The sequence below is a fragment of the Chlamydotis macqueenii genome, chromosome 1 (genome assembly GCF_036417535.1).
Source record: "Chlamydotis macqueenii isolate bChlMac1 chromosome 1, bChlMac1.mat, whole genome shotgun sequence".
Classification (NCBI taxonomy): Eukaryota; Metazoa; Chordata; class Aves; order Otidiformes; family Otididae; genus Chlamydotis; species Chlamydotis macqueenii.
In genome coordinates this window covers 188,217,017-188,229,982 of record NC_141556.1, presented here as the reverse complement: position 1 = coordinate 188,229,982, position 12,966 = coordinate 188,217,017, and the positions used below count along the sequence as shown (strand labels likewise).

Genomic DNA, 12,966 nt, shown 5'->3' with positions numbered 1-12,966 from the left:
TGATTTAGTGAAAGATGTCCCTGCTCCTTGCAGGGGGGTTGGACTAGATGGTCTTTAAAGGTCTCTTCTGACCCAAACCATTCTGTGATTCTATGAAAAATTATTCTCAGAATATGCACAATTTGTATTTTAGTCTTTAGAATGTTGTTATATGCTTTCTTTCAAAGTCTAATGGCTTTCATTACATAAGGAACTCACCAATTTTCCATGTGCATTTACTTTTATGAAGGTCTAGGAATTCTGTCTTTGCTATAGAGTCTCCACAATTTCTTCACCATCTTCCTATCAGCTGACATTACCAAATAACAAAATGCTTGTTTATCAAGCCTTACTAGTACTACTTTCCAACCAGTAGAAATCTCAGCTAGGGAGAAAACATAATTGTCATCACTATAACTTTGGGCTATAACTTAAAATCTTAGAGATCAGGGTCATGATTTAAGGGATGATGTTACAAGGTATTATTAAAAAAAATATTATAAAGATTTTATGGTTAAGTTTCTTAATATGAAAGTAGGTGTGAGGAACACACTTTGGAAGAGTAGAATTGAAGATCCTCTTCTCAAAAAACCTCTAGATTTGCAAATAAACTTATTACACTCAGATCCTTTCTCCAGACTGCTTTTTCTGCAAGGCCCAGTAGTAAATAAATTGCTCAATTAAAATGTGAAAAACATATTTAGAAATGGCTACATGCTATATGTTTATGTAGCCTGATTTCTAAAATACTGCTCAGCTTCTCCTACTATTTGTGTTTGTAGGAGTCCTCGTTTGTTATCTCATCTTGTGTATGAATCAGTGACTCTGAGCTCCTTCATGCTTGGTCTCCTTGTGAGGTACCTTGTGTGTGGTATATTTAGGTAGTACTGCCAAGCCTTCTCATTTATCTGCCTGCCTCTGTTTCATCGGTTTGTTGAGAATTTGTTACTGATGCCATTTCCTGGGACTCTTACATAAAAATAATATAATTCTTTTTAAAAATAGAACGTGTAGAAGATTCTGAGTTGGTTTCATGCTCTGTGGGAGGTCTTGCCAGTAGGAAAACGATATGTGAAAATCAGGTGGTTGCTGCAGGCAATACCATCAGTTTGGGTGCATCCTCAAATTCCAAAGTGTTTGTTTCTTCAGCTAATAGTCTTTGTATCTTTATTTACATCAGTAAACGAGACAATTATCTGCATTATGGAACAGTTTGAGCAAGTGATTGGAGCCTGATGTGCTTGTAGCAGGAAAAATCTGTTGGCCCTGTCCTCCGAATCTGAACATAGGAAAAGCTCCCCTGACACCTGCAATAGTTCCAGTGATATCAAGGTCCATAGGTCATATGCTGAGAGTATGTGCAATGATCATAACAATACTACTGCTACTAATAAATATTTTCATGTATATGTTAGTTCACATGTGTATGAATTTGGTATTTTGGAAAGGTAACTGTTTCTCAGCAAATCAACAAAGGTAAATTAATTGCTTCCAAGAGAAGGTCATTTATAATAGTCAACTTCACACATTAGACTCTCTCCTGAAATGCCGGTTATAGCTGGGAGACAACTCAAGACTGTTCATTACCATCTCGTACATAATAATAAACTAACTGTTAAAAAATTCAGCTTCAGTTTAAAGGCACACGTCTTGAATGAGTTGAGCTACAGCATGGCTTTATGCACTCAGGTGTCTTTACTTTCCATTATTCAGGCATACACTGTAGCTTATCTAGTTATTACTGAAGCATTATGAATTGCAACCTGATATAAAGCACAACCAGAATTACCTCCGTTCTTCAGGCTGCAAACTGTGCTGCAGGCTGTCCTTGCAGCAGGGATGGGACTGACAAGAAAAGGAATGAGTGGGTGACCAGAGCTGGAGTATCACTGCAGCCATCCTACTGCCACCCTCAGTCTTGCAGCTAGGGCTGTAGTCTACCTCCTTTACTGTGCTACTTTGCTCACATTTGAGTTTTATTTGTTCATGTAGCAGAAAGGTTAGATGTGCATTCCAGCCCTGCTAGGCAGGTACTGCTTGTGATGGTACTGTGTGTAGAGAAACTGAAGCATGGAGACACTTTAACATAAAGGGTGAGTTAAAATGGAAAGGTCTATACTGAACAAGTATGTTTCATACATTTATTAAAAGTGAAAAGTATATAATGTTGTTCATAGCATTTATAGATCTTGATTCACACTGAGGTACTATACTGAAATTACTGAGTTAAGTTGTGTAAAATGAGAGTAATTCAGTGGTGAACCAGTCCAGTCAATGCATGGCATTGCCTTTGTAGATTTAAAAAAAATTGTGTGTTTTTCTTACAAAATAAAACTGGGTTTGGTAAAGGTTTCATTAATTTGAGTCTGTCCTTTTAGCTGCTATAATGTTTGCAGAGTATCCTTTAAAAAATAATTTTAAATTGCTAGACAGAAATGGGCTGTTGAGAGAAATGGAAATGCAGACATTATTTACTTGAGATAATGTATGTGGCAATTTGGCTGCAACTAGTAATTTTGATTCTGAGGTGAATTTACTTTTTGATTGCAAAAGTTATGACAACAGTGCTAAGAAGATGAAAGCTGTTAAGATTACAACATATGAATTTGAAAAGGAATCTGTTTTGGCCACATCAAATAGAAAGCTATTGGCATTTGCACAATAGGTACCTGTTCCAGGACTGAGCTTTGTCTGTAATCTTGACCCCTGCTTCTACAGCATTCTGCAAAAATAAATGACTTGGCAAATTAAATTCATTGTGCTAAATGCAAGCTCAGTTGCTTACATAGCTTCAAGTGTGTATAAATAGCTGTAGAATGGTGCTACCTGGTTTCAGATGTTAAAGTCCTCTTTATAATATTGTAATATTAACTTTTTGTAATGGACAGTTTTTCTGAGTTTTTCTTTTGCTCCCATTAACATGCATATATGAGAGAGATTATAGAAGTTGACCTTTACTGCTACTAAGTAGTAAATGCCAATTCATTCCCAAATCTAATAGAGCTTTTGTTCTTATCATAGAATCACAGAATCATAGAATGGTTTGGGTTGGAAGGGACCTTTAAAGACCATCTAGCCCAACCCCCCTGCAAGGAGCAGGGATATCTCCAACAAGATCGGGTTGCTCAGAGTCTCATCCAACCTGGCCTTGAATGTTTCCAGGGATGGGGCTTCCACCTCCTCTGTGCGCAACCTCTTCCAGTGTTCTACCACCCTCATTGTAAAAATCTGTCTTCAGCTCACTCCCGTCACATTCATAAGGTTGGAGTCTCTTGTAAATATAGACTCAGCAGCTCAGTCTATATCACATGCTAGCTGTGATACTGAAATGCAAGTAAGTATTGGGTAGGGATGTATATGTTGTCTGGGTATAAGCCAGAAAAATCTGACTGTGTTTTTCTGTTGTTATGTCCAAGCTAAATTGCTGTGTCAACCGTCAGGGCTCATTACCTTGGACTCAGCATTGCACTAGCAGGTTTAGACTGTACCAGAACAAGCTGGTAAGATTACAAAGCACTGTTTTATACCTTCTGCATTACCATAACAGATTTCTGCTAGCTCTGGCAACTCGTAATGTTCACATCATAGCCTTGTTTGTGCTGTGCTTAGAAAGAAGGCAGACAAAAGCTTTAAGGAGTAAACAGTTTACCACTGCTACAAAAGATTAAGCATGAATTCAATTGTAATGACTGCTTCTCCTAGTTCCAATATCTAAATATATCAGAGTGGCAGGTCCTGTTTTCTTCTATTATTTCTCTCCTCCTGAGAATATATGCATCTCTCTCTCTCTCTCTCTCTCTCTCTCTCTCTCTCTCTCTCTCTCTCTCTCTCATTGGAGGTATATATGACTGAAAATCACTTTAGTATTAACACATATTGATGTTTCAGCACAGAAGAAAATGTTCTTTTGTGTTTGTCCTAACTATCCTGCCGTACCTATTATTTGCACTGGCAGCCCAAACTGATTGTGGCACCTTGCATATCTTACAACCAACCTACTCTTTTGCCATGTTCCTCTAAAGCAGATTGTAAGGATATAATTTTAAAAACAAAAGCTTCCTTGGAAATAAATATTTTTGTGCTGTCTCATTGATTTTCTGATATACATTCAAAGATAGATCTGTTTCTAACAGCATGAGAAGTGTGTTTGTTTTCCTGCTTGATGACTGACTGGTGCTGTAGTTGATATACGCTCTTGACTGTGTAAGTACAAAGGCAAGACAAAGATTTCATTTCTGTGCCAAGAAACCTGGGACTAAAGCTCCTAACCTTTCTCCTCTGATTATTGTAACTTCATGCCAGTGAAATCTGTGGGTCTGAACAAAAAAACTTCCTCTGATTTCTTTGAGAGGAACCATTAAATTTGCAGTGGTCTCTCTCCAGAGTGATTACTAGATTAAAGACCTGCTGTAAGTGAGCCTGCAGTCACTGAGCGGAGTGTTTTCCAGCCATGACCTGTCAAAGACAATGCTCTCCCTGTTAGAAGCTTGGCTTTGCTGCTTCCCCTAGGGAGCTACTAACACAGCTTACAGGAAATGAACTTACAAAACATTTGTAAGGATTTTTTTTCCTAGAGTGGGAAAGCGTGCAGAATGTGTCTTTCACTGAAGATACATGCCTCAAAAAGTGTGAAAAACTCACTCTGGAATACAAGGCAAGCTAACTGAGGGTTTAGGCGTTTTCATGTTTGGCTGTGACTGCAGGAACAAACAGTGCATGAGGATTCTTCTTCAGCAGCAGTAAAGCAAGCATTAGGATAATGCTACAAGAAACCAACATCATTTTCTTTTACATCTTCCATCTAGTTTAAGGCAGGTCATCTAAGTTCCCCGTGTAGTCAGTGAGTAGAAGGGAATGCTTCCAGTTCTTCTCAGATTTTACTCACTGCAGTGGATAAGCCATTCCACCTCTCTTTCTATGTGGTCTTTATGCCGGGAAACCTCCTGGAGTTGCCTATCCTTGCCCTTAAAAACTGAGAGCAAGCAGGCTGTCGATGTGAGTACGTCTCACTTAGGTGCTTAAAGTGAGGTGAGGCCAAGTCCAGATCTAGTTCAGGAACTACCAGGACATCAGAATAGAGAGAACAGAATTATAAAACCAAGATTAGACTTGGGAAAGCGTGCTAAACTTGAACAGATTTAAGAAATGACATGTATTAGATTTGACAGTATTTTTAACTACCTTTTTATAATCATTGGCACATTTGTAACCATTTGGTTTTAGTAGACATTCTGTATTTTTAACCTTTAGAAGCTGGATGAGCCTTTGTCCATCTTGACAATTTTAGAAGATCATTGTATGTCTGAGATGGCACATTTCTTTGCAGATCTAATACCCAGTTCTGCAGTGTTATGCAGTATCCCTGTAAGTAGAACTCTTGTCAAAGTTAATAGTAGTTATACAAGAAGGTCCAGAGAGTATATCCTATTCACATATTAAAAATGTTTCAGATAAGAGCTTTGCAGTCACAAATATAAATGCAGCTACTGATAACCCAGTCCCTAAAGGCAAATAATGTAAAGTTGATGTGTGTGTGTCTGTGTATGCAAACACACACACATTTAAATACACATAATGTTGAATAAACGTTTAAATTGGAATGGAAAGGCTTTTCATCTGCCAAAGCTAGACATTTACTAAGTTTGTCTTTAATTCTGGAAAGGCTGATGACCTTGATAATGCTCAAGCAGGTCTATGAATCTGCAGTATTATTTAGTAAATACGTTCAGTTCCATCGATTCGTTAAAACCCGTGATTTTTATTTTAGCAAATAAGTAGAGAGACAACTGCATTTGTTTTCAGTGATGTGGAATATTAAGGAGTTCTGTTTGTTTGCTTGTTTTTTTAATAATTTATATTTTTCAGTTGAGGAATACAGGAAAATCTTGAAAGCAGAAGAGAAAACACTTTTATCCAAAACTTCTGGTTTACAGTATATGTATGCAATTCCAAAATACTTGGGAACTGCTGCCTTCTTAGATAAAATTTTAGCTTAGTAATAACTGAGTATCTACTTTATATTACTTCTTGTTAGGTTTAATTAAAATCCTATTTTACATTTTTCAGCTTTCTGTAAAAAGAAATAAGCAATCTACCACAGAGGAGATGGTTGCCATACACTGTGTAGTCAGTCAGATTGTCCTCCAGTACTTCAGAAAAACCCAGATATTTTGTCTGTTGGGTTATTCTACAAGCCTCTCCAAAATCTTCGTAATACAATGTCTTCACAATATTTGGCTTTATTTAGCTCAGTTGTAGTCCAAAGCAGGTTCTTCAATTCCAGTTCCACTGTAATAGAAGTCTTAGGCTTTGCAACATACATATCATCTTAAGAAAATTTGGCTGAATCATGGAAATGATGGGCCGAACTTCCATGTAAGTGATGGGCCCAACTTCCACGTACCATTAAAAAGGATTTGTGTTTCCTCCTTTGGGTTAAGTTGTATCTTTTCTGTGTGCAAGGCATAGCTCTGTATAATTATAAACTTCCAGTCATTTCTTTTGAATTCTTTATTTTTTTCTGTGTTTAATGAAGGGGAAGTTTTCATAGTGCCACTGATAGAGCACTGATTAATTGCTGTGTTCTTTGTCAACTTGAATTAAGTTGACCATATACTCTATGGTATTTTCAAGCTCATTTATTATTTTGTACATTTGTCATATTGTAACATCATGATTATAATAAATTCTCACTAGGCAACATAAGAAAATTGTGATGAAATAGAAAGAGAATTTGTGTAGGTCTTCAAATTACATCTCAGCCATTGGGGAAGGTAGGTATGATTTTTGCCGTGCAATGGGAAAACTGAGGCACTGGCTGTATGTGCGTACTCTTACATCTTTGAAACAGGAATGGAAGGGATAGCAAAGGGGAGCTGATACATAGCCGGGATGAACCTGGGCTGTGTTCTTAAGCCTTTTTACTTTGTGAAGTTGTTGTGGGTAGAAAAACTGAAAAAGGGAGGAAAAAACGAGGATAAAAATTACATCTGTTAAGTGGGATAACACATAACTTCCTTTTCTTTTTGCTCTTCTTTCTTATAAACCGTGGAACTTAAATATTAAGATAAAAGACTATTCATATTCCAGTTTACATGAAATAAGATTGATTTTGTTTTAAATGCTAGATGTGAGGGAACTAAAATTAAGTGTTTGCCCCTTTGGTTAGCTAGAATATATTTCCAAAAGCAGCTCCAGTTATATATCATGTTCCAGTCTGGTTTTAGCAACAGGAATCTGTGAGAACATTCAAGTAATGTTTCATTATCTATATTCACCTTTGTCTGTTTGCACCAAAGTAAAAAATGCAAGGAATTTTCTGGCTTGTGCACAGGACCCAGCTCAAATAAGTTTAATGAGATAACACCTTTGGTTTTGCCACAGATTCATACCTGCTGACACACAAAGTTGAAAATGTAGGAGGCAAGAAAAAAAGCACAGTGCTAATATAACAATTGCTGTCCCAAAATAGACAAACCAGTACTTGAAAAGAAGCCCAAAATAACTAGAAAAATTCTAAACCTTAAAAAAAAAGCTTTATTTCACTTACTGAGAAGAGCGAAGTGCTCTCCATTGTCTAATGTGGATTTTATGCTCTTCTGTTACCTTCAATGTAAGATAAAGAAACATTTATGGACATTATTCCTCTTTCACCAGAACCAGCATTCTACTTTGGAAGTGATGAATACTATGTTGACGAGAGTGCTGGCTATGTTGAGGTACGTGTCTGGAGGACTGGAACTGATCTGTCTAAAGCTGCATCTGTTACAGTGAGGTCTCGCAAATCTGAACCAATAACTGCAGAGGGTAAGTTATTGTTTTGCTCTAGTTTCATAATACATCTCAACAATAAATGCTAGTACATTTGGTCTTGATATGGATTCAGCTATATAAGATGAAGTTTCTGTGTCTTTTGCTCGTAGAAGATCTTTCTTATTAGAACAAACCAAGTAGTTACAGAATTTCTCTCAAAGAAACAGGAGTAGGAGCAACTGATAAGTCCAGCACTAAGAGAAATGCCTTCAGATACTCGTATAAAACACTATCCCACAAAGGCAGCTGATTGCTGCGTCAACAGCATACTCTGGGCACAGAGTTATAATCACTGGCAGCGTGCAGATTTTACTCTTCTCATTTTTACAGTAGACAATGAGAAATTATTATCTAGTATCCTGTTCAGCAAAAGGATTGCTACAGCTGTGTGGTTCAGTGATACTTTGACAGAACCTTTGCTGAATCAAGTCTTAGAGTACTCTGGGGTTTTTTTTTGACAAACCACAGTGTTTAAAACTGCAACATTCCTATAGAGACAGCATAAAAATTATCTTCTTTAGAGGCTTATCCTGACTGTAACTGAACAGTAGACTTTATCTTCTCAACTAATTTTCAGTGAGGCAAAGTTGTGTAAAACTTTACTGTTATTTCAGGAATGTCTAAACATCATATATATGTATAATATATAACATATACGGTAAACATCATATTTCTCATGAAAAAGAAAATTATGAAGCCTGAAAAAAATATTATTACCTCATTTCTGAATTTGTTTTATATGATCTGATATCTTTATATCATCCTGAATATTTAAGTTATTTTATTTCTGGGGGAAAAAAAAAGGAAATATTTTCTTACAAGAATTAAGAATCTTAATTTATTGTGCCAGCACCCCTAGGATTCAAAACTGGGAATGGCACAGCTTTTGGGCTCTCTTGTCTGTTGGTCACAGCCTGAAAGCTCTGACATGGCTGGCTGCCAGTCCTGACATCCTGCCCTACAGGCTTAGCTCTGTGGTAGACCAACAGGGACTTGAGCCAAGTGCCCATCAGATAATGGCCTTTAATCTTGCAAAATTTTGTCAAAGTTACAGAATTCCAAACTCTATTTCAATGTCAATGAAACTGTTTCCCCCAAAGCTTTGTTTCAACATCTCTGCTGCTTGTTTTCCCCCCAAAATAAACATTGAAAGTCAGTTCTTCACTAAAGTCCTAGATACCTTTAAAGCTTTGGTTCCAAGTTACAGTGTCATGTTTCATTCAGTATCTTGTTTTGTTTGCTTCCATCTCTTTAGTTTGTTATGACTTGGCTTGCTTTGCTTAAAACAAAACAAAGCACAAAAGCAAGCCAAACACAGAGCAGTCTGTCTTTAACAGTAAGGTGCAGACCCCACCTGACATGGTTTGAGCTGAATTTGATTCTTTTGATTTCCATTCATTCTGTTTTACCAACCTCTGTGAACAGCAGTTCTTCCTTACAGCTCACTGGCCTTTTCTGCATCCCTTTTTACATAATAGTCTCAAAACTTCCAACTTTGTTACAGAATAATATGAACATTCTTTCCAGAAGAGTTTGCTTCATCTCCAGAGTCTCTCTCAAAGTTTATGCTTAGTTTCATTTCTCAGTTATAATTAAATTTATTACTTTTACTGGATTAACTGTTGGTTTAGAACAGAAAAGAATCAGCCCCCTTTTGTGTCTCGTATCACTAAACAAAAAGTGACTTAATATCTACTTGGTCTGTTGTATAGTTCAGCTTAGATGGCCAAAAGATACTTCTACTTTACATGACTGCCAAAATTTAGCAAATTTTAAAACTATATTAAAAATAAATTTACCTAAAATTAACTGCCTAATGATAGATATTTTTACTTTTAATTGCATGTAATGCTGTTTATTCATTTGGTATTTTTAATCTCCTTTTCATTGGTAGCTGGAGTAGATTATGTAGGCATCAGTCGTAATTTGGATTTTTCCCCTGGAGTCAGTATGCAGATATTTCGTGTGGTAATTCTGGATGACCTTGGACAGCCAGTGTTAGAAGGAACTGAGAAGTTTGAGCTTGTACTAAGGATGCCCATGAATGCTGCCCTTGGAGAACCCAGCAAGGCCACCATCTTCATTAATGACTCAGTCTCTGACTGTGAGTAATAATTTTTTTGTACCTTTTTCAGATTTATGCAGGAGATGGATGACTGCAGACAGACACTACAGACAACACTTCTTTTGAATCATATATATTTTAGCTATAGACAATGTGTTAAGTCATTTGCTGCCTAGCTGCTTATGTTATATAACTAAATGTAACATAACTAAATTTGAAATAGTAGAGGGAATGTATAGTAACTTTTGCAATTATACTTTACACATGCTTTTTATGTTTTTCTGCCCAGTGCCTAAGATGCAGTTTAAAGAACCTGTATATGTAGGCAATGAAAATGATGGACAGATTTCTGCCATGATATACAGGAGTGGGGATATCCGGTACACATCCACTGTGAGATGCTATACAAGGCAAGGTTCAGCTCAGGTGATGATGGACTTTGAAGAGCGTCCTAATACTGACAGTTCCATCATCACATTCCTTCCTGGTAAGCTCTTAATATTATTTTAGAAGCCTTCAGTCTACTGTGCTTTGTTTTGTTTTGGGTTTTTTTGCCTTGCCTTGCTTTGGTTGCTTTGTTTTGTTTTAATTGTCTCTTCTTATAAAGTAATGCCAAAAACACTGCTCTGGAAAACCAAGGTTTTTTCCGTACACAGTGAATAGAGTGCACACAGGTGATGTCTCTTTTTGCTTCACTTCTGATGCAGAGGGATAATCAATAGCAACTAAAGGAACATACCTTCGGGTAGGTCCAGCCTGAGTGCCAGAGTCTTTTTGATCCATGGTAGCAAAAGCAGATTCAGAGTAACACAGTAACAGAAGCACAGACCTACTGTCAAAAAGGAAACTTCAGGAGCTCTGCTCTTTGTTAGGCAAATTTCTGGTAAATACATTTGATTTGCACTGAAATAAGTAATCGACCTTTCAACAGGTGTACAACTCTAATTTCTGTTCAAAATTTTTTCCCAGGGAGACTTTCCTAAGGAGGCTCACCAGTATCATGTACTTAATATCTCACATCAGAGATGAAACACAAATAAATCAGGTGTTACTACCTTAAAAGAATGTTGCCTGATTCCCTCTATTTGTGCAGAAGACATTGTAAAGTTAACACACACATAGTGTTTTTTTACAAGCCCTAAACAAGTTCTGTCATCAGTATGAAATCCTTGGTATGTCTTATCACAGAAATTACAAGCTTCATATTTCTGTGGACATGTATCATGGTTGTCTTGTAAAGTGAGTTGTTCAGTCTATCTTTATTTAGAGCTGGCCTCAGCTTTTAGTGCTGTCATGTACTCTGTGCCTTTGCCATTGCTTCTGTGCAACCAGGAAAGAGAGTCAGACGTGTTAGGATTAATGGATCTGGGCTCCTCAGGAATTCACTTTCCTCTTTTTTTTTGAGTGTCACTCTACTAATTCTCCATGAAGATAAGTAGCAAAGAGGTCTTCTTGGATTATATCTTGTTTCCATAAGCTTCTTAGACTTGTTTAAGATGCAGCAGTTTCAGTACAGTTTTCACGTTTCCCATGTAACAATAAGCAGGCTGAATATTTTGATTTTTTTTGTCTCCTCCTAATGGACAATTTATTTTCTGTATGGAGAAAAAAAAAACACCTCAGAAAGTGAACGCAGTCAGCATCCTGATCTGATTGCTGATGGCATGTTATTTGTAAGTGCTCAAACTGAGCATTTTGCAAACTCCAAAGCATTTTTAAGGCAATATTCATTGTCATTTGGAAACAATGGGAGTTTAAAAGACATTAAAATTAAATGGAATAATGTAAGTGAAAGTCTACACGGTTGGAGAGTGTCTCAAAAAGGCCTGAAATCCTTGAAATAAAAACTCCAGGACAAAATTACCATTAGAATTAGATAAAGTTTCTATTACTCTACTTCCTTGTGCAAGCATTTATTTTTTAAAAATACACTGCGGGGGAGGTCACTGAAAAAGAGTATTTTATTCTAAGATAAAACAAAAGGAACAATACATGCAAAGTGGCTATGCCAATAGAAACTTGTCTTAGAGAAGTGTCAAAATGGGAGATTTCATGCAAGTAGTGAGCTTCCATAGAAAGGCAGTGCTTACTAATTCTACTTTCACTATTATCATTGCTCATTAACTTATATGATGTCAAGGTAGATGCCTTGGCCAGCAGAAGCAGCCTGTGGTTCCTTGAGCTTGGAGAGAAGTGCTGTAATAGAGCAAAGAACAGCTAAGTTCTGCATGATATTACCTTCAGAATGATTGCAGGTGAAACTGAGAAGCCTTGCACACTGGTGCTTATGGACGATACTTTCCATGAAGAAGAGGAAGAACTACGTCTGGTTCTTGGCACTCCAAGAAGTGATTCTTCCTTTGGTGCCTCTATTGGTGAACAAAATGAGACCCTGATAAAGATTCGAGATGATGCAGACAGTAAGTAATTTTGTTGTTATTGGCTTTTGGAAGCCCATTTGTGCACTCTGAAAACATTTTTCTTCTAATTACAGAGGCTATTATTAAGTTTGGTGAGACCAAATTTAGTGTGAGTGAACCAAAGGACACAAGGCAAGTAGCAGTTGTAAAAATCCCAGTGCTGCGACTGGGAGACACTTCCAAGGTTTCTGTCGTGAGAGTTCATACAAAGGATGGATCTGCTACTTCTGGAGAAGACTATCACCCTATATCAGAAGGTAGGATCATTCAGATGATTATCACATCCTACTATTTGGTTTTATTCATGACTGTAACTACTGTTTGAAAAATGAAATAACTTTATGAATACTTTGCAACTACATCCATTAATACCTTTTGCCATTCAAAGTCAGTATGGACATGATCCCATGTAGTGTGCAGCAGCCATGTTGCTCTTGGAATACTAGATATCAGTGAAGATATTTACAAAAGAATTGTGACTACTTTGAAAACATCTATAGCTCAAGTAACTGTGGAAGAAATGTGTGAGTGCCACTCTAGTAACATTTGCAAAGTGTAATACCATTACTCTGCAGAAACATCTACTCATAGGATATGATTGTGTAGTTGTTTCATAAGCAATTAAGCAAGCTAATGGCTTTTGCTCTATGTAGGAATTAATATCTATTTCTGTTTCTTTCATAATAATTA

General features: G+C 36.9%; 1 protein-coding gene across 1 annotated transcript in view; it reads left to right on the top strand.

Annotated features, from left to right (window-relative positions):
• FREM2 (FRAS1 related extracellular matrix 2) overlaps nt 1-12,966 on the top strand; it is a 136,549-nt gene that overhangs the window by 89,939 nt on the left and 33,644 nt on the right. Inside the window, exons 7-11 of the mRNA XM_086742026.1 lie at nt 7,636-7,785; nt 9,686-9,895; nt 10,146-10,343; nt 12,112-12,276; nt 12,351-12,533. Of these exons, the coding sequence (XP_086598152.1) occupies nt 7,636-7,785; nt 9,686-9,895; nt 10,146-10,343; nt 12,112-12,276; nt 12,351-12,533 (906 nt within the window). The remainder of the gene's footprint in view (nt 1-7,635; nt 7,786-9,685; nt 9,896-10,145; nt 10,344-12,111; nt 12,277-12,350; nt 12,534-12,966) is intronic.